At 42.4% G+C, this 26278-nt stretch overlaps 1 protein-coding gene across 5 annotated transcripts in view; it reads left to right on the forward strand.

Moving 5' to 3' along the window:
- The window catches only part of ELAVL4 (ELAV like RNA binding protein 4), an 89571-nt gene that overhangs the window by 47212 nt on the left and 16081 nt on the right, over window positions 1-26278 (forward strand). For all 5 annotated transcript variants that reach the window (XM_086394274.1, XM_086394273.1, XM_086394275.1 and 2 more), the window contains exon 3: window positions 17355-17458. In XM_086394274.1, the coding sequence (XP_086250400.1) occupies window positions 17355-17458 (104 nt within the window). The remainder of the gene's footprint in view (window positions 1-17354; window positions 17459-26278) is intronic.

Here is a 26278-nt window from a genome sequence, read left to right on the forward strand (position 1 = left end):
TAATTTATCTAAGGTCACAGCTAATAAGTTGTGAAACTGAGATTTGAACCCAAGTCTGTCAGACTCCAAAGTCTGTGTTCCTTCTACTTTGCCAATAAATAACCTGACCTAACACAGGAGGTGGACAACTTGGCAGACTTCTCATGGTGATTTGGGAATTACTGTTTTTCTCACTGAGGTCAGAGTCATGTTCTCTAGTGAGTCTCTTTCCAAAAACTTCAGTTTCGCACTGATTTATAAGTTTGGTTTTCTGCTTGGCCCTTGTTTTGTTGTTGGATGTCTAGTGAGACAGGGCCCAATCTACACTGAGTGGAATACAGCTAATTAGGGTAATTACTCTAACTCCTATGGCCGCCTCTCTTCACAAACATCTTAAATCAGATTAAATAATTTTATTGGTAGTATGACCGTGAAAGGTATACTTAATAACCCCTGATATTTGCCTTTCATGTTTATTTGCAAAGGTTTTTATACTCAGTACCTCTTCTGACCCTATTAAAGTACCCAATATCGGCAATGTCTATACTTACTTTACAGATAAGACCAGTGCACCCCAAAGAAGAAACTCTTGACTTCTTATTTTCCTTTCTTCCTCTTTTTTCCTTTCTTTGCTTGTTTCCTGTCCTACCTCCTCTTTCTGCCTTATTTATTTATATGCCATTTGACCCAAAAAGAATTTGAATTGACTTATGAGATAGAAAAGAGCTAAAATTTAAATAGCCATAGATTTAAAAAAAAAAACAAGGTAGAAGGGAAATAGTAGAATGGTAAAAGGAGACCAGAGAGAAAGTTCATAAATTAATTGTGGCTAGATGACTCATCTCAGAAGTAACAGACCACCTCCCCAAAACCACCTAGTCTGAGTTTTCTTTACATCAAGGAAACGTGGATGATGACAACCTTGATCCCATTCTCAAGTGGTAACCAGGTTCCCAGCCCTGCTCCCTTCCCACCACACTCACTAGAGCCTCTGATCATGAAGACTGTTGCCAATTATCCTATAGGGTGGGGTATGAAGCCTGAAATCACATACATAGAGTTTTCTTTTTTTCAAATTAAATCCATGTTGGATTGATAGACTTGTTTTTTATGGCTGGGGCAGGCAGCCAACAGAGAAGCTGCCTGAGTGGAGTCCCTGTTTTCATTAATAAAAGGTATAGACAGTTGAAGCAGGCTTCCTTGCCTGCTGCCCTGAACTGAGATGCAGGTGGCTTCTGAGTCTCCACAGTCACTCTGTCCCCTTTACATCCCAGGGTTGGGCATGCAGAAACATCAGACCTCTGTGCCCATCTCCCTGGTGAGGGTTCCTACACTGAGTTCTGGCAAGTTCCCCATCATCCAGGACCCTGAGCTGGTTAATAAACAGGAGAAACAAATGTCAGCCTCACTTCCAGGTACTGACCCTGGAAGCTGCAATTAGTCCTCAGCTGCCTTTTCTCTCCCCAGTGGCCCTCACCTGTCAGCGGAGCCTTCCCAGTGAGACAGACCACCCTTTAACTACAAAAGAAATGAGCACTACCCAAGAGCTCTACAGTCCCCAACACACACACACACACACACACACACACACACACACACACACACACTCACATACTTTCTGGTCAAAAACACCAGATGCCAGAAAAAAGAAAACCAGATGCAATGCATTGGACTAACCAAAGGTGGGACAGGTGTCAAACTCCTGTACCACAACCCCCCTCCCCCCACACACACTCTTAGTAGAAGTGGGCATGCCCTTGCATAGGTCTGTATTCACCTAGACCTCCATTCTCAGTGTACAATATAAAGATAAATCTTTACCTTCTTTGAACGGTACTTGTGAGTTCAAACCAAATGCCACATGAAGACACTTGTAAACTAAAGCAATAAATGGGACGGGCCCCTTCTATCTCATAACTCCTTCCCGCTTCTCTCCAAGGGTTCTACCAACTGGGCCAGCAGATGGATAAAGGGAGAGGAGTGGAGAGGAGTGTAAAAGTGGATTTCTGTTCTGGTGTAGTCCTCAGCATGTTATTCCAAGGAGCAAGTACGACGCAGGGTGTGAGAAGGCCGAAGAATGGAACGGGAACTTAGATTTATTAAGTACTGCTAGACGCCAGCCCCTGTGTTATCTCATTTAATCCTGGTCTTGCCTGCAAGAGGTAATGGTGGCCCTGTTTTTCAGATGAGAAAACTGAGGCTCAGAAAGTTTAAAATGACTGACCTGAAGTCACACACTTGGCAGGCGACCAAGCTGTGTACCTGTGTCTGTCTGACTACATGCTGCGGCCAGTTGGGTCAGGAGACCTTCACAGAGAGGGTTCCTTGTATTCTGCTGTTTCATCCTGAGTCGTGAACGTGGCTGTGTAGGATGATCCTGGTAAGCCTCAGAGATAACTACAGTAATAATGCACAGCAGTTTTAGTGGCTCTGGAAGATTATAAATGAAAGCCTTTAGTTCAGTATTGGAAAATGTCAGGACGGTTTCTGAGAATTATTTAAAAATCATACCAGCTTTTATGAGTGGCAGCATGAGGAACTGGAAAGAGTCACCAGGTTCTTATTCTAGCTCTAGCTCTGGGCCATTCAGTACCTCAATGCCTCATTTTATGCTGGGCATAAAATGGCAATGACACTGGCTCTTTCCACCTTGCCATCTGTTGTGACATCAGATGAGCTAATGTGTCCATAAGTAGTTAAAGAGCTACACCAATTCAGGACATTACTGTGGTCACCCAGAAGGTAGGCTACTGTAAGCAGGGGATCTGAGGGTAAAATAAATACTAAAACCCCTGTGATAAGCTAGCTTTGCTTTCTAGTCCAGATGTTTTGTTCAGTTATCTACGTACATCTCAACAAAAGCTGATTACCTCTTTCAGACATCAGCGTGTAACTGTTATTAATGCTCAAGCTGATCAAATTACAATGCCACAGATCCTACTTGTGCTTTAATATTAGATTTTGGATTCCGGTCTATAATGAATGATTTTTCTCCATGCATTGGAAAAATTGGTTAGCAGAGTTCATAAGAAAGTTTAATTAGCAGGCTGTTTGTGAAAATAGCGGCTGTGAGTCATCATTCAGAATGAACTAACATTTCTTAGGGTTGGATTTGTTCTTCTGTTCCTTGAGCAGCCACACAGGATCTTTGTCTTTGGGAAGCTGATGTCTGCACGCTGCCCACTTGAACTGCATCGTGTAATAAATTAATGACAAAAACAGCAAATCTGAAAAGCTAGAGAGGAAGAGGAGGTGTAAGGTGTTTATATATTTGAGTATGTGTGTCTCTGTCTTCCAGGGAAATATCATGGACCTACTATAATCCAGGATTGTATGAGGCAGGAGAGCCTAGTGATTAAGAGCTAGCTGCCTATGCTTGTATCCCGGCCTCGCAACCTGAAAAGTGTTAGTCTCACAGTCATGTCCGACTCTTTGCAACCCCATGAACTGGACTGCCAAGCTTCTCTGTCCATGGAATTCTCCAGGCAAGAATACTAGAGTGGGCAGCCATTCCCTTCTTCAGGGCATCTTCTTGATCCAAGGATTAAACCCAGGTCTTCTGCATTGCAGATGGATTCTTTACCGTCTGAGCCACCAGGGAAGCCCTTACTAGCTGTATAACAGGCAAATTTTCATTCTTTCTGTGCCTCAGTTTTCTCATTTGTAAAATAGGGATAGTGATAGGATTGTTGTGAGCATCAGTATATGTAAAACACCCAGAACAACACCTGACATATAGTATATAATTCTCACAGCAGTTCTGTGAGGTGTATGTATTATTTGTCCTATTAAACGGGTGAGGAAACAGACTCAGAAAGATTAAGTAACTTGTCCTAGGTCACACAGCTTCTAAGAGGCAGAGAAAAGTTGAACCCATGTTTATTTGACTCCAAAGCCTCTATTTTTATGTACAATACTAAACTTCTCTAAATGTGCCTGGTTAGTAAGGTATAGATAGTGTTCACATGTGTGCCTGTGTATATATATACCTATAAGTGTGTATTCCTGCTTGGGGGCCCATGTAGTCACACACAATTATGTTTTGTTTTTCTCCTGGATCTTTGGTTCTCCTAGTGAAACTCCTTGAACTCGTTGCTATTGATATGTAGCAAGCTAGAACCAGACTTGTACAGTGTATGCTCAGTCTCTCAGTCGTGTCCGACTCTTTGCAACCCTATGGACTGTAGCCCGCCAGGTTCCTCTGTCCCTGGGATTTCCCAGGCAAGAATACTGGAATGGGTTGCCATTTCCTTCTCCAGGATGTACAGTGTATACTGACATGAATATCTATACACAGATGTCTGATCTCCCCACTGTGCATTTCTGTCCTGTCTAGATTATCTCAGAAGCAAGTCTGTGTGATGTCTTCTGAGAAATAGAATCATGGACTATCACAGTGAAAAGAGACCTTAGACGTAATCTCTGGCTTGGTCTCCATGTTTTCTGCTAGCCCTTCTGGTATCTTGGGAATTGTCAATGTCCACACCCCCAACTTTAGGTTAATTATATCTTGAATTCAGTTCTGTTTCAAAGAGTAATGTTCATTTGGGAATTCTGTCTAAACTTCTTTCCCAAAGATATTTAATAGGTAATTTATGTTTAAAAAATAGTTTATGTGATTGCATGAGTTTTGGGAACTGAAGTAAATCAAGTTAGGAAGGGGTTTCTTTTTATCACTACTTCTCTAAGTCTGTGCTCATGTGTACTATAAATCTTAAAAAGAATGGTATATAATATGTAGCATTACCCAAAAAAGCTTTTCTTCTCCAACATTTTGTGGAATGTACACTCTAAACCAAGAGGAAGAAATGGAGCTCCTTAAGGTAGAAGGGAAGAAGACAATTTGGGCCAGTTACTACCTGATGACCTCATTTCTTTTGTTAAGAAAGAGGTGGGGTCATCTACTGCATGGGGATGGGCAAGTGGAGGCCTCGGTGACCCAGGAAAGTCTTTCCAACACCCAGGAGGAACAGAAAATGATGTCACATGGGTTCATCTCTCAAGCACCGGCAAAGTCCCATCATATACTCGGCATTTTAGCTGAAAATTATTGAGTACTAGATATGTTCTGTAAATTATTTACATTATGGATTCTTTTGGTCTCCTGATTGTCAGGGTGACATTTCATTTTCCATTGCTCAAAAAAGCTGAGTTATTAGAAAATGTTTACATCCGGTGATTCTCACACACATCCCAGATACGCCTTCATTTTCACCTCTCCCAGGCATCTAGCTCAATGTAATAAGGTTGGTCACACGTGCTTGGTGTCCATTCCCCATGAAGCCCTTGGCTTAAAAAAAATAATAACATAAGTTGACTTTCCTCCTCAATTCTTGCTCTACAGACTCCTTTCTGTGTGAGTTGTTTTGTTCCTAGGTTTTTCTTTCTTTCACTTCAGTTCAGTTGCTCAGTCATGTCCGACTCTGCAACCCCATGGACTGTAGCACACCAGGCTTCCCTGTGCATCACCAACTCCTGGAACTTGCTCAAATTCATGTCCATCGAGTCGGTGATGCCATCCAATCATCTCATCCTCTGTCCCTCCTCCCGTCAACCTTTTCCAGCATCAGGGTCTTTTCCAAGGAGCCAGTTCTTCACATCAAGTGGCCAAAGGATTGGAGCTTCAGCTTCAGCATCAGTCCTTCCAATGAATATCAGGACTGATTTCCTTTAGGATTGACTGGTTTGAACTCTTTGCTGTCCAAGGGACTCTGAAGAGTCTTCTCCAATGCCACAGTTCAAAAGCATCAGGGCATTTATTTCTTTATTTTGTCTTACTTCTTACCTGTAAGCTGAATGGTGAAGAAAAGGAAATATAGACTTTTGCTTCTTATATCTCTTCTTTTTCATGCATCTGGGGACTTTCTTTCATTTCTAACATTTGTTGGAACCAAACTGAGCTTTCAGACCATGGTCATGAGCTTCCTGATGGCACTTTGCTATCAGTGAAGTCTTTGATGGTAGGGATAGGGAGTTCCCCACAGCTATTAGTAGTAAGTCCAAGGCCAGAGAACCCCAGGTGCTTAGTTCAGAAAAGACACACTGACCAAGATTTTCCCATAAAGTTCTTCTCCAAGTCATGTTTGACATGTTGACTTATCTCTGCACAGACAATTATGTATCTCACCTCCTTTGTTGGGAGCTATGAATTTTCTTTTACTTCGAATAAAGGAAATTTTAATAGGTTTATATTCAGTTAATATTTATGAAGCATCTCCCTTTTACCAAGCCTCTCACATACCTTATCTCGATTAATTTAAATCCCAACATGATATCAGAAACCTCCACCTGCTCTTTATAAGAACAGTGTCTGATGGGAGTTTCGAAAGCCATTGTCTTAGTGCCTAAATACAGCAGTTCCTTTCTTCCACAGGCATTTCACCCAAAGACAATCTCATTTTGCCCAAAGGCTGATTACAATGTATATAATTAGTATTAACCTGATAACTTTTTCTACCTCTTCCTTTGTCGCTAAACTCTCCGCTGATATTAGCTGCATTTCTGAAATCACCAGTTGGTTCACATTCATTCTAGGGGGAAAGTCTTGTCTGTCTGACCTCTGTGTCATGTGAGAGTAAGCCAACCAAGAATGAAGAATTCTAGTTCGTCTCTCTGGCTTGCTGGGAGTTTGCCAAATTCTCCCTCTTTTTTTTTTTCCTAGTTAAAAATATTTAAAGATGTGACTATTCTTTCATGTCTGTAAGAATATTCTGAACATAAATTAATTTAATGTTGCTTCTATTAAGAATATTTTATTGCGCCAGGGTCATCAGTCTGAACACTTCTTTCTGTGTGATAAATGCTGAAAGTAAGATAGTTGTCATTGAGGCTTCTATTTTCTCCCATACATTACCTAGAATATTTTTTCCTTTTTTTTAAGTCTAAATTCTTGATACTGGCTTTTTATCCTATGAATTGCCTTTCTTTCCTGAACAGACAGAAGAAAAATGAGGTTCAGATTAGTTCTTAAATTCTACCTGATGAATTTATTGAGGCTTATTATTGAAAAGTATGTTTGAAGATCTGTTTGGAACAACTAATTTTATAGGATGGGCTTCCCTGGTGGCTCAGACAGTAAAGAATCTGCCCGCAGTGCAGGAGACCTGAGTTCAATCCCTGGGTCAAGAATATCCCGTGGAGAAGAAAATGGCAACCCACTCCAATATTCTTGCTTGGAGAATTCCATGGACAGAGGAACCTGGCAGGCTACAGTCCACGGGGTCACAAAGAGTCGGACATGACTGAGCGACTAAACAACAACAATTTTATAGGATAAACCAAAAGGGTAAATTAACCAAAAAAAAAAAAAAAAAAAAAAACCTCCTTTGAGAATTGGTTGATTGTCTTTCTTTATGAAACAGTGTACTTTGTAGCTGGTCCTTCTTGCTTTGGGGACTCCGGGAAATCATCATATATATACTCGGAATTTCCATGTACCTTACCCCAGTAGCAGAGGTAGTACTTTACATCTACTTGAACAGGTTGGTTGATATTGTCTCTGAAGTCAGGAAACTCTGTTAAAAGCCTGTGTGAGTCCACACAGATGAACTTGTGTCTTGGGATCTGAGGCCTCTGAATATCAGTTTTCTCAATGGTAAATGGCAGTGATCATGCCTACCTTGTAGGATTGTTTTAGGAAGCAGAAGAGATGATATAAATAAAGCCGTCAGGTAGAATTTGAACGTTCTCACCACAGAAAAAGATAAATATGTGTTGATAAACTAGATGGGAGGAATCCTTTCACAATGTATACACATATCAAATCATCATGATGTACACTTTATCTTACAAGCTTTTTGTCAAATTATACCTCCATAAAGCTTGGAGAAAAAAAAAAATAAAGCACTCAGTACAGTGACTAACACATAGTAAGCCCTCAAAAAAAATGATATCTATTTTGTTACTATTTATTTGCTTATTGAATTCATGCATTCATTTAGTCATTCAACACAGATTTATTGAAAGCCTACAATGTGCCAGACATGGGTTATGCCAAGATTAATAAGACCTGTATCCCTGTCCTAAGGAGCTTAGGGTCCTTTGAGAGACACAGTTGGTTTGACAAGTTTATATCAAATGCCCACTGTGGACCAAGTGCTTTGCTTGTTTTCATCTTGATGTCACATGATGAGTTCTCAACTGGGAAATTACATCTTCTTAGGAAGCCAGAATGTAGCCTCTGGAAATAACCAAGTACTGCTTCAATGTAATTTTAAATACTTTGGGAAATCAGAAGAAGGAAGGCTGGGTTCTGTCCTTTTTTAATAGTGCTTGTTGTTGGCAGAGAACTGAGGCACTCAAAATTTCAGATGTCTAAATGGTTTCTGAATCTGTGCCAAACTATGGGGAGATCTCTTATATACATCTGAGCACTCAACTTGGAGTCGGTATTGTCAGTTCAGGTTGATATCAACAGTATTGACCTCCTGGAAGTGATAGTTATAAACTGAGTAGCAGTCTTCTCTCCTCAAGGAGTAGATGCTCAAACTGTCCCCTCCTCCTGGAATGCTCTTGTCTGTCTATTGCCTGGCTATCTCGTCTCATATCAGTCTTTTCCAATTAGTCTCAGCTCATATATATCTTCTAGAAAATCCTCTCGCCTTCTCTCCATCATAACACTTAGCCACACTCTACTATAGTTGTTGATTCACAGTTCTGATTTTCTTACTAGGCCGTGAACTGCTTGCTTCTTGCTTGGTCGTCTGGTGCTGAATTTGTAGGAGATTCAAAGAGGATTGATAGTTAAGTCTTTTCCAAGACTGTCATTCCGTGATATACCAGGTCCAGTTTGAGAGACACAGTCAGTGTAGAAGATGGGAGTGGAATACTTTGGGGTATATATGGGAATTAAATGGAAAGAATGAGGATTTGAAAATAGTCCTAGAAAACTCAGGCTCTCTTGAAGTCTCAGGCACACTGTGCTTTGTCAGGGCAAATGTTTAACACACAAATAAGCACATATTCAAGAAATCAGGGCACAGCAGAAGGGTACAGGCTCTGGAATCAGATGAGTCTGGCTACTATTCTCCAGCCAAATAACCCTGGTATGTTGCTTCTCTTTTTGAGGCCTCAGTTTCCCCTTCTGTAAAACAGGGATAGAAATGCCTGCTTCAGAGACTATAAAGATTTAGATAATAATGTATGTAAAGAAGGAGATCAGCCCTGGGTGTTCTTTGGAAGGAATGATGCTAAAGCTGAAACTCCAGTACTTTGGCCACCTCATGCAAAGAGTTAACTCATTGGAAAAGACTCTGATGCTGGGAGGGATTGAGGGCAGAAGGAGAAGGGGACGACAGAGGATGAGATGGCTGAATGGCATCACTGACTCGATGGACGTGAGTCTGAGTGAACTCCGGGAGCTGGTGATGGACCGGAAAGCCTGGCATGCTGCGATTCATGGGGTCGCAAAGAGTTGGACACAACTGAGTGACTGATCTGATCTGATATGTAAAATGCTTAGCCCACAGTATGTGCTTAATAAATATTCTCTATTATTTTTATTTTCTCATTTAGAAAATCAGGATAAACTGTGGACATGGGGTCTCAAATAAATATAATTTAGAAGCTTTGTGTCTTAGCATTAGAAGGGATCTTATGAGTTGATTTTGCTAACTGCTACAACATCCCCTGATAAAATGTATACCTGGCCTCTGTTAGCATAGTTCTAGTCATGGGGTGCTTACCACCTCACAAGACAGCCCACATCTTTATAAAATCATTTGTAGAAAGTTCTTCCTCTTATCAAGGCAAAAATCCACTCCCTAACTTTCTTCTGTTGCCCGATCCTCATTCTCTCCCCTGGTAGCCCACATAGCAAGTCTACCCCTGCCTTCCCATTGCTGCGTTTCAAGTATTGGAAGGGGCTTTGAGCACCTCTAGAATTTTCTCTCCTTCAATATTAAAGCCCACAGGGCTTTCAAATGTGTCTCGTGAGTTCTGGTTCCATATGTCTTACCACCATCCTCTGGGAGCATAGCAGAGAACCAAAAAGACTTGGTTTCTGCCATCAGTGAATTGATATTCTGATTAGGAATGAGGGAGTGAGACAAGTTCCCTGAAAGCAGGAACAATTTTTTGGTCACAGTGGGCCCACTCGTAGTATCTGGCATGTATTAGGTGTCAGTTAATTGTGGAATTTATGTACCTATTGCATGGTATGTGCTCCAATGTGAAAGTAAAGCATCAGAAATATTCTCCACCTTTGAGGAGATTGGGGTCTCAATCAAGAGATAGCATCCCCAGAGACATTGGTGAAGGCAGTGTCTATTGGGGCATGGGAGCAAAAAGGAAAGGAACCAGAACCTATTGTGAAAATGTTAGTCACTCAGTCATGTCTGACCCTTTGCAACTCCATGGACTGTAGCCCTCCAGGCTCCTCTGTCCATGGGATTTTCCCAGCAAGAATACTGGAGTGGGCTGCTATTTCCTCCTCCAGGAGATCTTCCTGACCCAAGGATAGAACCTGGGTCTTCTGCATTGCAGGCAGATTTTTTTTACCATCCGAGCCACCAGGGAAGCACTATTGAGCATCTGTTATATACCAGGCACTTCACGTGCATTATCACTCTCAATACTCCTAATAACACCATGAAAAAATAATAGTAAGTCCACTTTACAGATGAGATTACCACAGCAAAAAGGGGGGCAATGTAAGAATGCAAAATCTGAGAATGAAAAGAAATAGCACATATTAAGGAACCCTGAGAGCTTTCCTATCATAGGGGCTTCCCAGGTAGCTCAGCAGTAAAGAATCTGTCTGCAATGCAGGAGACATGGGTTTAATCCCTGAGTCTGGAAGATTCCCTGGGGAAGGAAGTGGCAACCAGCTCCAGGATTCTTGCCTGGGAAATTCCATGGACAGAGAAGCCTTGTGGGCCACAGTCCTATCTGAGCTTCCCTTCCCCGTAACTATGGTTAGATGTGTTGTTTTCTCAGAATCCAGGGTATGGGAAGGTTCATTTAACTTAGCAAGGGTCACACAGCAATAAGCCAAAGCTGCATTTCTTAGAAGTGCCCACTGAGGCCAGTGATGCTGGTACAGGGATCACACTTAGAAGAATAAGACTTTAAACCATGCTTAATTTGAGGAAATTGTGTGAACTACCAAAAGAAGATAAATCCTCTGATTAGTTGGCTCTGCCAATACCCAATCTGCAGGAGAAAAGCCAAGACCCAGACAACCACAGAGGTGGGATGGGAAGGAGCAGAGCCATGGCTGCTCTAGAATCTCAAAGCATCCCAGTCATTGTGAGGAAGGAAAAGGGTCCCCAACATAAGGGGTGTGCATCCCCTTGAGTTCTTGCCTGGTGTCAGACACTCTACTGTGCCTTTGCACAGAGAGCCAAACCCCATGGAGAGAAGGTATGAACTGGGAAGTCACATAGACCTGGGTTCATTCAAATCCTAGCCTGGAAGCCTACTTCCTGGTTGACTTGGGGCCGGTTATTGCACAGTTCTTAGCCTCACTTTCCTCTCCTCCTCACAGTGAGCTTGATGGTACCCATTTCGCACAGGATTAAATTAGGTAATTTTATAAGCCACTTAGCTGGGTGCCTGGCACAGAGTCAGCACTGAATAAATTGTAGCTGCTGTTCATCCACATGTTAATATAGTTAATCCACAATGATGCTTTGATTGTGAGGATAAGGGATTATCCCTGTTTTTCCAGATAAGGGAACAGGCTGGCGAAGCTTAAATGATTTAACCAAGGATATACAACAAGTACAGTTTGGGGCCACACACTCTAACACATATATACATGCAGTAATAGCCATGGAGCTCTCTGACCCACTTCAGGGTGTGTTGAGATGGGTTTCAAGGCAGCTGGCGGCAGGGAAAGTCATCCCAGGACTGGCAGGGAGGGAGTCCTGGGGTTTGGAGTTGGCTGCAGTGAACCCAGCATGTGGATTACTGCCACGCAGGTGATCTTGAGGTGACTGGGGATTTTATCATGTGCTTTGAGGACAGAATTTCAGCCTGAGCTAGGAGTTCTAACATCCACAAAAACTCCTTACTCGACTCAGAAGTTTTTATCAACAGCAGCTACCCACCTGGCTGCCCCCAAGGGGACTTTGCTGATGAGGGGAGTAGCTGTCAGGTTTCTGGAGAATGACAGTTTTGGGAGAAAGAGCAGAGTGTGCAGGTTGACGGGCAGAAATGCTGAGGTTCCTTCCGGTCAGCCCTGAGAGGAGACAGCTTCTCTTCTGCTGCCATCAGCCGTGAGGATGTCAAATTAGGGTCCTGCTGTCATAACCTCTAGGGCCCCAAAGCAAGGGACAACTTCTATCTGGAATGACTGGAAGATGAGGGGTTGTATTTAGCTGTGATGATAACACTTCCTAGAGTTTGAATACAATAAAACTGCTTAACACAAACTATTGAAGGTAATTTGCTTTTTCTCAGGTGGTTCAAAAAAACTTCAGAGCAATTTCCAGGCCTCAGAATAGTCACTAACACTTTAGTTCCAACAGAGTAACTGTAGTCACAGCAAAGGAGACTGGATTTGCAGTCAGAAGATCTGGACCAGGGGTCAACAAACTATGGCCCAAAAGCCAAATTGAGCCCACTGCCTATTTTTCTAAATAAAGTTTTATTGACACTCCGTCATGCTCATCAGTTTACACATTATGCGTGGCTGCCTTCCTGGTACAATGGCAGGATTGTCATGACAGAGCAGAGGACCCACCAATCCTAAACTATTTAGTCTCTCACCCTGAACATAAAACAGTTTGCCATCCCCTGATCTAGACTTAGTTTCAGCTATTCAGAAAGAGTAGAGCAAATTGCTGTTTCCTCAGAGCTTCAGTTTCCAGCAAATTGCCATTCCCTCAGAGCTTCCGTTTCCACAACTGGGAATGATGATTCTCTCTCCCACAGGGTTGCTGTGAGAATCAAATGCGACAAAATGGGTGGGAAAGCACTTTGGAAGCTCAGGATCTCTATGGAAAGGTGGGCAGGGATGGGTTTTACTGTTCATCTGATCTGTGCTGGAGAGGAACCCACCAGGACATATTTTGTTTCTGGTTGGTTTTTTTTTTTTTTTTTTTCCAGTCTCTGGTGTCAGCTTGTTGTCCTGTTCTCCCTTTGACACAAATACTAAATGAATTCCCCTCTCAGGCACTCTCATGCTCTTCTCCTGCCAAACATAAACATATTCTGGTTATACACTTCCAGCAATGGAGAATTAATACAAATGTACGTATTCATTCTTCCCCTTCTCAGATATCTGTTGAGTACCTACTGTGTTCAAGTATGCAGACTCTATAAACTAGATTCTATAGGGAGAAGTGTTCTGTTTCTAAGGAGAGAAGTTAGGTATAGAATTACAACAGAAGAGAGATAATGCCACATCGTAGTATGAGGACACGGCATGTCTTTGTATGTGTATGTGCACATGTGCACCATTTAAAAAATAGAAGTATTCAGGTTCACATTTAAGAAAAGCTTGTTAAAAACAAGAATCTGTTTAATCCAAAATACACTAAAGCGCCTTAAAAATGTAGCCATTATGTGTAACAGTTTTCTCTTCAAAATTACATTCTAATTTTAAGTTTCCATCCCAAACTGCCAAGAATGCCTTTCTTGCCCATTCATGGTCACTGAGGCCTCTCATCCAAGCCTGCTGGTCAGCCTATTAAGGATTATTAAGGACTGGTCACACGAAAGGGTTATCCTGGGCATCAGGGAGCCAGGCACTCACTATAGTTTGTAAATTTTGAAGGTACTCTTTATTTGGGGCTTTCCAGGTGGCTCAGTAGTAAAGACTGCATCTGCCAAGCTGGTTCAATCCCTGGGTCCAGAAGAGCCTCTACAGGAGGAAATGGCAACTCACTCCAGTATTCTTGCCTGAGAAATCCCATGGTCAGAGGAGCCTGGCAGGCTACAGTCCATGGGGTTGCAAAGAGTCAGACGCGACCTAGTGACCAAACAGCAGCAGCAGCAGTCATTTTATAACATTTTATCTTTTCTTTAATTATTGTTTCTCTTTTATTGATGATTCAGTGCACACAACTTCAGTGATTTAATTTCTTCGATTTGCTGTCAAAATATGCTCATAAACTGGGAGCAAAAAAAGTTTAATTTTATGTTCTGAAAGTACTGTCACCATATCTGTATGGTCAGATCTTGCTACCGTTGATAAAAGGAGATGATGCAGTTATTAGAGAAAAAGAAGAAGGAAACTTTATCTATTTCTGGGATGCTCTAGACTCCAGACTGGTTATCCTGGTCTTTCCCAGTATGGTGACTCTTTTGGTCCTCATGGAAATAGTGTTGATATTCTTTGTGAATGTGTATGCTCCATATTTTTCTACGGACTATGTACAATTTGAATACAGAAGTGCAAATCAAAAACCCATCACCAATATATGGCCACCAAAATTAAAACATAAAATTCTTCCTCATTTTACTCCCTGTCCCCCTCCCCCCATTACTAAAAAGTTTCTGAAAGAAATGAGGCTTGGGTTTTTATATTTTCTACCTAAGGGATTTAATTCTCTCTAGAGTTTTGTTTTTTTTTTTTTTTAGAATATGCTTAGATCCATCAAGTATTTTTTTATTAGACTTAGCTGTATTCCTTCTATGATGGCAAGAAGCACATGAATGAAGCTTGTTCATGAACTAGGCTAACCACAGGTAGTTTCGTTGTGTTGCCAATTTATCTCATAGCTTTCAACTCACAGGCAAGCCTTTCCACCCGGCTCCTCCTCCTGTTCAGTGCAGTGCCCTGTTTTTGAGTTTGCAGTTCGTTATTTTATATCAAGGAGAATCTCTGATCTTTTTTCCCCTTCCATTCTGAAATGATGTTCATCAGGTTTTTTAGTTTTCCCCAAAGCACCTTCGTTCTTGATGTTAAGTGCAATCTCTCTCTAACCCTAAAGCTGGTGAGGATAGCACAGTTGTGCTCACTGCAGTCAGGTACTAAGGAGATGGTGGGTTTGCAACCACACAGACAGGTCAGTAGATATGATGTATCTTGCTGGGCAGGAGTCTTTCCTTCACTTGACCTTCAGAACCTTCCTAGAATCCGAGTGTGTTTTCCTTCCTCCTGAAGCAGAGCTCTAAAATAAAGATAAAATATAGAATATAAAATTATAGCCACTATATATACTTAAGATTTCCATAAATATATGAATAATTGGAAAGAAAGTATCTCAGGGAACATGCACCACTAGTAAGCATGATAAATTCTTCCACATATATTTCATCAGTGCAGTGAGTCATGAATTGCTTGAAGTTAAGTGGTGAGTGTTTTGTCTATGTTTTCCATATTTCATTTTAATTTTATACAAATTAAATTTAGTTGGATAGATTGACTCTGTCTGACCTGTTTCCTAGTACTCATACATAAGGTTTGTCACTGAGATTATTGCTTTTAAAATGCCTTTTAAAGCCCCTCAACTTGGTGCATGACTGTTCAAAAGAAATAACTGTAAGAATAGTTTACAGCAATTGTTAAGGCTTCTCTTATATACATGGTAAATAGGACTGATAAATTTGCATGATGAAAATAAATTTAATTAGGTGAATTTAGCTAGGCTTGATGAGGTGAAGCTGAATTTAGGATGAATGACATTTTTAAGCCAATGAATTAGTCTCATGTATTTTTGGATTTGCAAAAAATTTTCTCAGAACATGTGGCAGGGTCTTGTAATTCTCACACACACAGCTCTGTCTCTAATTCTTACTTTCCTGTGCACGTGTGTGAATGTGTGTGCCTGAGCACCGGCATGTGCATGCACACGCTGCTTGTACACACATGGCTCACATACCACGCCCAGCACAGTAAGAGAAGGGGCCCAGCTACAGGGTGCTCCACGTTCTCTCCCCCTTCTTCAGCTACTAATTCTGGCTGGTGAAGGCATATCTGGCAAAGTTTGCCCCTGTCTTTCCTATTCTAACCTTGTTATTCCAAAACAGAAGGAATATCCTAATGTATTGTCATTTTAGGTTTCCCATTTTAGGGACAAAATTCAGTTGAATTTCCTCCTGATTCTCTCTACTTCCACCCTGTAAAGAATAACAAAGTCACCCATTTTCTGATCCGGAACCCAACTTGTTTTCCCAGGTTCCCTCCTACAACCAACATAAACACAGACATTTACCAGCAAAACAGAAGCTGTTGGAAAGATTTTTTGGCTGCTGAAATGGGCTCCTGTCACCAGGACATGGCAGACTTTTTGCTGTATTGTCTCCCAGCCCTGGCCCCGGTACTCCAAAGAGAGCTTTATGTAATCAGTCTTTCCTGACATGTGACGTCCTGTCATTTTCCTCCCCTTCGGCTCTGCTGCCGCCCACAAATCAATAACATTGCCTGGGAAGTTCAAGCTGGTTGTGCAGCCACCCTAAGCTCTGTATTTCTTAAAGGGTATGTCAGAAAATGTAAAGTTTCCTAATGATATTTCTGGCTGATGACACATGGCAGAGCTGATGGACTATTTATAATCAGTGGCACGATCGCAAGCACATTATTTTTATTTCACTTAGGGGGGAGCCCTGTCACTTGCTACTGCTCGTTTCAGACAAGTTGATGCCATCTTCACCTAAAGCAGCTAAATCCTCTTTGCGGAATTCATTTGCACTCTTCCCTTTATGTTAGGCGCTCCCCAGTTCCTTCCAGTCGAGCCACCTCCCCTTTTTATTGTTCTTAAGCTGGGTGGATGATGAGGGCATGAATGATTTGTAGCAATTGCTTTAAATTCAGGCCATGCCTTCAATATAAATGTCTCCGGTCTTTGCTGCTTGGATCTTGCTATGGTCTTCTGAGTGTGGGCGTGGCTGACATGACAGAGGCAGCAGACACAGCCACTGCATCCAGCACTTGCCCCAATTTTACAGGTCTGAACATAGCAGAGCTGTCTTTTGTTGAGCAGCTACTATGTTCCAGGTAGGCATTTATTTCAGATTCAGTATCTCATTAACTCTCTCACACCTGTCTGTGCAAGTGCTGTTATCTGCAGAGAAGAAATATCAGGGGATGGGGGGAAGCAAGAGATTAAATGAATTCAGAGTCACACAGCTTAATTCCTGGGAAAAACCCCAGGACTCCAGTTCAAATCTCTTCTAACAGACCACACCTTCTTTCTTTCCACTTCCCTGCCCCGCCTCTTCCCAATTAAGTGGACACTTGTGGGTATATGATGTGTATATGGTATGGATGTAGGAGAACTTATGAGTTCCCAGCTAGGGCAGCTCCTGTGAGTTTAAAGGCTGGCCAGAGTGAGAGATAAAAGAAATAGAAACTTCTCAACCTGAGAGTAAACCCTGGTATAAAAGGAACCATATACTAGAGGGTTTTGACACATTGCAATGGGAAGTGTTACCTCTATCAAGATAATGAGCTCTCTCTCTCTCTCTCTTAAAAAATGTTTCCACAGGACAGAGTTTAGGGTATGGATTCGTTAACTATATTGATCCAAAGGATGCAGAGAAAGCCATCAACACTTTAAATGGACTCAGACTCCAGACCAAAACTATAAAGGTAAGAGGTTATATGTTATATGCCTCTTTATTTAGGAGACACTGGTTAAATTTCATCCTTTGATCTAATAAATCCAGGCTATGAGGGAGCTGGCGGTGGCTTCTTCATTTTTTCAAAGGACACTTACTATCTACTGTACTAAATGAGGGACACAGATCATTACAGAAGAACAAGGTGAGAGCTGAGTAGAAGGAGGGGACCACAGGCTATAGGACTTCCTATCCAGGGAGCAGGTAAGATGCCAGGGATGACCCACACCAAGAAGGCCGGGGACCCCAAGCCTTCAAAGATGGTCAGAGCAGAGCCAAGGGAAGAAGCTGCTCTAGGTGGAGATAACACCACATGCAAAGCTGTGAAAATGTATATATACATTGTGAGTGAGGAATGACATACAGAACTCTATGACCTGAAATTCAGTGAGAAGATGATGAAACGATGAGGGTGGGAGGTGGGCAGAGGCCTCACATGCTAGGCCAAACAGCTTGGCTTTACCCACAGGTAAAGAGGACTGTCTTAAACAAGACTTGAAAAGGAAGAATCAGTTATAAAGAAACACAGTGGTATAATAGGGATGGGTACTATAACATCTGGGAACATAGTAAAGGGATGACAGGAAAAGTAACATTCTAGCAATCCAGAAATAATCAGACTGGTAGGTAATATCTCAAGAGGGGTTGTTTTAAGTTAAAAAAAAAAAAAATCCAGTTATGCAGAGTCTAGTAAAAAAAAAAAATCCAGTTATGCAGAGTCTGCTCCTCCAGACGGAGGTTTCTGTGGCTGGATTGTCATGCTCTCGGTTCAAGTTTCACCCTGAGGGGATCCTTGAGGAGGCGGTGCTGTTTGCTTTTGGCCAGTGACCCCTGACAGTCTGTGGTGGTCTCCTGGATGGAGCCTGCCTCCTCCTCAGCCTCCCTTTCCCTTCTTCCCCTACCTACGGGCAGCTTTCTGTTTGGGGGCAGCTGCCAGCCGATTAATGAGTCCCATCCTTCATAGCCTATTAAACCACGAGGAGGTGTCTCCTGGGCACTCTTATCCTCACGACAGCAGGTCTGACGCAAAATAGGACAAAAGAGAAACCTCTCCCAGAATGGAAATCTATAGATGGCACCAGCTCTTAGCATCTGAAAACACAAAATCAGAACTTTTTAGTTCAACAGACTACTTTTCTAACATCCAGATGGATAAGGAGGCTACCTGGTGTAAGATAATCTTAGCTGGAAGTTAATCAAAACAAAAAACAGAAACCTCTTTTGTGAATGTATTATGTGGTTATCTATTTTTTCTTTTCTACTCTTTCTGCCTTCCTTCCTTCCTTCCTTTCTTTCTTTCTTTCTTTCTTTCCCTCTTTCTTTCCTTCTTTCCTTTCCTTTAAGCCTCTCCACTTTTGGAATTTCATTTAGCTTATTTCTAAAGATGATTGCTTTCCAGATCTCATACAGTCTGCTTCACAAAGACCCCAAAACGGGCTTGATTCAGGTTGCCTCAGTCTCAGCTTAGAATCAGTCCCTGTGAGTTCTCTAAGGGGGAAATAATTGAGAGTTGTATAATTATGGAGTATCCTCTGAGAGGCAGGAGTGTTGATTTCTATCGAAGGAAAAACATACCTATTTTCAATGCTTTGAGATGGGATGCTCTTGTCACCTGACTCTTAGATGAGGCCACACCAGGTTGATGGCTGTATTTGTGGGTTTGATTTTTCTCTGTTATCCAGTTCAGCATTAGAATGTCAGGCATTTGTTCCTCCCTAACTTGAACTGAGAAAGGTATTTTTCTTTCCTCTAGTTTTCTTAAAACCCAAGCCTCCCCAAGAGCTTATGATCAAATTCTCAGCCATCCATTCTGCTTTTTTTAAATAAAATATCCCATGAAGCTGTTGGGGATTCCCCAAAGGCTGAGTGGACCCGGCTTTTCTGACCTCAGAATGCACTCCTTGGCCCACAGTGCAATCAGGAGCAGTGCTTTGTCTCAGTGGATCTTAGAGACAAGGAACATTGATTATTTTCTTTCTGTGAAGAATCAATCTGCCTCCTTCCCTTCTCTGTATCCCTTTCCCCACCCCCTCAGCCACCCTGTGCTCACCCAGCATCAAAACCCTGCCAACACGTTTGCACCCAGCAGTAACGTGGGCTTCCGTAGGATCCAAAATGCATGATGCCACGGCTGAATCAATAATTTCCATTCTCTACGACAAATGAAAATTTAATGTGCAAACCTGGGAATTTCAGCCCTTTCATTAAAGCAGTTTATTTGCCATACTAAAAATTAAGTTTGAGTGATAGGTTCCTTTATTAACTTTTCTTCCCTTTCCTAAAGGGACACAGTGTTTAAGGTAAAAATCATATTAAAGAGAAGGAAAAAACCAGACACTTTTCCTGTGCTGTTAATAGTCTCATCATTTATTAATTTTTTTAAAATTGCTTTTCTGCCTTTCAGGCTGCTATTTACTTCTTCTGCATCAGTTTGCTTTAATAAGTGACATGAGATTTATCTCTTTGCTCTGACTCTCATGAAGGAATAGATAATTTGCCTATCTGAAAAAAATAAGTATCTTCTTTGGAAGCATGCATTATATAGATCTCCTCAGAACCATGTAGGTTTGCAAACTTTGGTCAAGTCTGTCTCTCCTTTTGCTTCATGCAAAACACATGAGTTTAAATGTACAGCACAGATGCAGGCAAACCAAGAGTTAATTACTAAGCTTTGAAGGTTAATAATAAGCAGCTAGATTCAGAGATAGTTCTAGGAAGCCTTGAGAAGTGGTGGAAACCATCGTGAGCCGGAGAGCACTAAAAAGGGCAGCTGTTCTTCAGCTACTGCTGATTATTTAGGCCCAGTTCATTGTCAGATCTTCCACTTATTCCGTAGAAGCCAAAATCTAGGTATTTTATGCCAAATCTCCCAATTTTGAAAAGTTGAATCAACTAAGAAATTTTTAGAGCATTATGTAGGCAAACCAAACAAAACTTAAAAGAGTTGACCTGTGGAGAAGTTTGCAACCTCTGAACTCAAATTTAGATACACAAACACTGTTTTGCGTTTTGAAAGTGAGTGATTCATTACTAGCTTGCTAGGAGAAGGTGCCCACAGATGATAGTTCCCTGTTAACAGATATTCCTCTCCCCTTGATTAGTGGGGATGTCTTGTAACTGTGCATGAATACTGAGGACCCATGGAGGGCGAGACCAAGTCTCTGTGCTCAAGGAGAATACAGTCTTGGTGCAGACACAGCATCAAAGCAGAAAAAAGAGACTACTTCATTAAGTAATCCCCTCCAAGTAATGTAGATGACTGCAGATAACTTGCCTATTAGGAAGAAACAAGTATCTTCGTTGGAAGTATGCATTACCAAGATCTCCCTGGAACCATCTAGTACATGCTTGCAAAATGAGGCTGCAGAGGAATTGTTCTTTGAATCATAACTTCTTTAGTGGGAGAAAGTGGCCAGGTCCCCATCCCTCTGGAGATCAGGCTCAGAGATGAAGTGACTTGTGCAAAGGCACACAATTGGCCAGCAGCTGAGCTGAGTTAGCATCCAAAGATACTGTGAAAGAGTCTTCCAGGAGTTACTTGATTGGCGTGCATGAGCTTGAAAGGAAATAATAGTGATAGTAATGATACCTTACATTGAGTGTGTATGGTGTCTAACTCCTTTGCATTTTATGCTTAATAATATTTAACCCTTGAAGTTTCCCAAAGACTAGAAGCTTTACACACATCAGCTCTGATTCTTAAAATAATGATTCTCTCCCTTATACAAATGAGGAAACTGAGGCCCAAAGAGGTTAAGAGACTTACCTAGGATCAGTTAGTAAGTGAGATTTGGAGTAAGAAAAATATGTGTTAAAAATAACTCTGGCAATAGGTCGCCTGTGTTGGAATGTCACACCACCTGCTTGCTCAGCGGCACATGTATTCTGTGAGTGTGTGGGTGTGTATTTGGTTCTGTGCACACATGGGTTATACTCACTGGCAAGGGAAGGAGATATAAAAAGCAAACAGATGAATTGTGTGGCTCCTCTAGGTTCTTCAGTAAACAGATTTGCAGTTCAGGGCTTCTGCCATCCTTCTGGAGACAAACCTGACTTCAGATCATGTCTTCTTAGACCCCTACCTTCCAGGCCCTGCAGTAGGTCCTTAGGTGACCCAGAGACGACAGTGCCCTGCAGAGTCTTCCATCCATGTATGTCAGAGAGGCATAGGGTAAGGACAAAGGGGTTACTTACACTGACTAGCCCCGAAGACCCCAAACTGGGTCTTTTCTCAGCATTTCAACCCTAAACCCAATGAAGATAATTTGCCCCGTTTAGGGCCTCAGAAGTGTTGTTTAGCTCCCCGTAACCCACTTTCTCCAACAGAGATCACTTTAGACTCCAAGAAGCATTGGGTTAAACAGCTGTGGATTCTGGAAAATAATTCCCAGTATCCCCTAAACTTCACAGTGGATGCCAGTCCAGTCCTGAACTTCCCTGTAGGCTTTACAAAACAGCTTCTGAATTTACTCTTTATTCCAGCTTCTCACTAAGAAGCACTCCCCTTCTTAGTGCTCCTTCAGAATGCAGTTGCAGTGGTCCAGCTCTTTGTTGCATGAATTAGGAACAAAGAAAAGTAGATGATTCTGTAGTAGTCTCAAAAGAGGGATATGTTTATCGAAAGTTTGGGCTGACATACAAGTGACACTGACCACCTCCAGTAAAAAGTGATCCAAAATGGAATTTGAGGATTTGGAATCCTAAAGCTCTGAGCAGTGGGACACCTGTTTGGATTTTAACCCAAGTTTGAGAAGCAGGATTAGAGACGCATTCAGTGCTCTGCCTCTGGAAGTTCCTCTCTCATGGGAGACACAAACACTCGAAGGAGCACCTCTAATGCAGGGAGGTGGGGGTGGCCACGGGGCTGCAGGGGTCCCCACTTGATTGGGGTAGAGGGGCGGGAGTAGGAAGCTGTACCAGGTTTGAGCACAGGAGGGATCTAGTCAAAGTGAAGTTCCAAGAAATTCCATCCGGCAATGGCATGTCACTTGGGGTGTTTGACGAATGAGGCCAGCGGCCTGCGGGCTGTTATGCTAAGTTTTTGTCAGCCTTAGACTTTGGTTTTTCATCATCTCTATTAGGACCTTTGTTTTACTCATTTTAAAAGCAAAGCAGGCTTATTTATAAATAATTTGGAAAATTCATTATCATCTGATGAAGGCAACATCAGCCATTCCCAACTCAACGCTGTTAACATTTTTGTGTTTCCTTCCTTTTCCCATTGTATTACATTCACAAATGATTTTGTGGCTTTTCTTGCCCTAATCATTGCATTCAGCTATTCCTCAAATTCTGAAACTGTGACTTTAAAGACAGCATTCCCAGAGCACAGCTCTTGTGCAAACTGAAGGTGTGAGTGATTTCAGGATTAGGTTTGGCTGAGGAGACACAAAGGCTGCTCCTGCCACTCTGCCTGAACCCAGGAGAGTTGGCACTCCATCAGGAGAGAGGGTGAGAGAGTAAGAAGGAAGCTTTATCATGAGGCAGCAGCCTGGTTCCAGAGGGAGCAGGGCTAGAGGAGGGGAAGGTGTGTGAGTGAAGGCTTTTCAGAAGGGAAAAAAACCTCTTTCCTCCAGGAAGGAGAGCAGTTCCTTTATTTCAGCCTCTCTTGCTCCGACACTGCTTAGCCATTTCTCCCTTTTCGCTTTATTCTTCTAATAGCACTAACGGTGCCTCCAGGGGAATCTTTCCACACTTGAGTTTCACAGGTTCCCGTTTGCCCCTCCCGCTTCTTTCTCTTGCCAGGGGTCATCAGGGAGCCTCGCCTCCCTCCCTCCACCCACAATCCACCTGCCTCGCTAAAGGCCTCCATTCCGCTGAGGCATCTTTTCTTTGCACTCGGCATAAGCAATTATTTCTCCTATCACTGCCCTTAATGCCTCCCGGAGAGTTAGCAGATCATTTTTTGCTGACGGATATCACCCCACCCAGAAATGATAGACTACCTCCCTCAGTCTCATTAATAATAAAAAGGCATTTGTCTCTCCTCCTCCATTATGGCTGTAGTCAGAGCCAGTGTGGGAGTGCTTCCCGGCCAAGGTCAGCAGGGGCGGCTGGATCACTGAATCCCCAAGGAGTGAAGAGAGAGAGTGGCAACACCAGTGAAAATGGGAGACCCGTTTACCCCAGCAGTACGGGACCCTCTTTCTCTCCTGTGATAGATTCTTTTCAGCTGCTTTGCTTCCCAGGGCCCTGTTAACTTGCTCTGAGTGAATAATTTCAGATACAGGTATAGGAGTTGGAAAGATGGAGATACAGTTAGTGAGGTTCATATGTTTCCAGTATCTTAAAGGTCATCCACAGTGCCCCGTGTCTGGGAGACAGGAGAAAATTGAGCAGGTACAGGTTACAAGCACACCTAGGTTTTCATGTGGAATGAGGCTTAGGGCCTTTAGCTGGCTGCCAGTGTAAAAGATCCCACAATGTGATGTGAGCTGCTTAAAAACAATCGTCTACCTCAGCTGTCTTAGGAGAATTGTCCACTCCAGATCCCAGGAAGCAGTGGTCCTTTCTAGTCTACTCTGGTCAACCCATCCCAGGTGTCTTGTTTCCCATTCTCAGCTCCGTGTTTTGAAAGGACCGGACACTATAAGGCTTGTTCAGAGGCAAATGAAGAAGACAGCCAGATGGTCCTGCACTCACGTATTCATCCACAGTGGTTGCTCTTCCATTCTCTAGAGAGAAAAAAAAAAGTCTGCAGTGACTCTGAAGCTCAATCTTGTATGTCCAGAATCTGAGAAGACAATCTTTGTGTCTGTCATTTGCCTGGGGTCATAGTGAGTCCCTGACTGTCAGAGACATTCGTATGGAGTCATTGGGGATGACTTAGAGGGACTGCTATAGCAGACTGGAGTCTGACTAAATGATCCTAAAGGTCCCTTGTAGCTCTAAGTTGCTATAACTTTGTGTTGTTTCTGGAGTTTGAACTGTTCTGTCAAGTATAATTGCCACTAGCCACATATGGCTATTTATATTTGAATTTAAATTGATAAGTTAATAAATGAAAAGTTCAGTTCCTCATTCACACTAGACACATTTGAAGTACTCAGGAGCCACATGTAGATGGTGGCTACCACGTTGAACAGCACAAATCTAGAACTTTTTCTGAAAGTTCTCTTGGGCAATGCTGGCCTAGAGCATCAATGGCCCTGGAGAATAAAAGATCATTTCTCCATGGTTACCGTGAAGCCCCAGAGCAAACCAGCTGGTCTGTCAAAGGTCATAGAGCCACATCCCTCTCTCCTTCCCCTTTGTTGTCCATTCAAAAGAGCTCTGAGTTCAGACAGAGTCAGATCCAGCTCCGTTAAAAATTACTAGGATGACCTTGGACACTTTAGTTTATTTCTCTGAACTTATTTCCTGATCTGCAGAATGGTCCCTTCCAACTTTAACAGTATAGCTAATAAAATATTATAGCGTGATCTTTCCAGCTTGGTAATTTTCCAAGGACAGTAGCAGCTTGTGCCAAGTACATGGCTTCTATTTCACTGTGCACGTTAGCCTGGCGTAGTGGAAAGATCCCAGAGTCATATCCAGCACTGGCACAGTGCTGGCTGTGTGACTTTGGACAAGTACTTGTCACACTGAGCCAGAATTATCTCACTTATAGGTAATCCTGGTTTATAGGGAATTCTCAAGATGCTTCCCAGAATGAAGATGATAGTGAATAGGGTTACCCCAAGGTAAGAATTACATAGAGAGAGGGGAAGACTTTCCCCCATCTGCATGTTTCAGAGATACATGAAGAATGAATCTGAGTCTCACTTTGTGTAGTGGAAAGTATTATGGAGCTTTCAAGAGGCCACAGCCATCTTACCAGTATAGTGAGAGTCGGAAGTTGCAATTTAGTGAGGACACTCAGTATCTTAAGCCCTGAGTCTGAGACCAGCTCTTCCACTAACCAGGCCATGAAATCTTTAGCACATCTCTCTCCCTTCCAGGGACCACTAGACAGACCACAAGGTGCTTATACCAAGTAATCCCCCTTGATAATTTGATGGGCTTTTAAAAAGAAGTTGTAAGGCACATGAATTCTATCACCACACCCCTTTTTAAAAGAAGTATTTATCCAGTCTACTGTGTACCAAATACTTTCATGATATTGTTGGATTCACTTCATATCCATGGGTCCCTCTAGCTCCTTCTTTACATCTGAGTCAGTTCCTGGGAAAAGAGCTAAAATGTGTTCCATATAGTACATTACACATTTTTTTTGCTTCAGTTCAAAGAATGTTATTGAGTTCCTGCCCTCTATAAAGCTTGGAGACTAGATGCCACAGAGAGTCTGCAGAGACCACCAGAATGCTCTTACTTTGGGGGAGATGAAATGTTAGCACAGATGGTTGTGATGGGTGGGAGGGTGTGATAGCTACTGTCATTGAAATGTGTATCATCTGCAGAGTCTGAGGGGAGAGCAGGCCTTTGTGCCTGGGCTTCACGGAAGAAGTGGCATTCAGTCTGAGCCTGGAAGGATGAGCAGGAGTTCATTTTACCATGAGGATGATGGATAGCAGGAACAGAGACATTTTGTTTGAACTGAGGCTTAGGCTGCTTAGAGGGGTTAGCAGGAGATTAGAGGTGGATCCAGATCCCAGAGGACCTTAGATGCTCAGGTAAGGGATTTGAGCTTCCATCACAAGGTGCTGGAGAAACACTGAAGGTTTTGAGCAGGAAGAAGCAGCACAATTTTAACTCATTAGAGGGATTTCCCTGGTGGTCCAGGAGTTAAGACTCCACACTCCCAATGCAAGGGGCCCAGGTCCGATCCCTGGTCAGGGAAACAGATACCACG

The sequence above is a fragment of the Bos grunniens genome, chromosome 3 (genome assembly GCF_055505025.1).
Source record: "Bos grunniens cultivar Pamir isolate PY7600 chromosome 3, Bosgru_T2T1.0, whole genome shotgun sequence".
Lineage (NCBI taxonomy): Eukaryota > Metazoa > Chordata > Mammalia > Artiodactyla > Bovidae > Bos > Bos grunniens.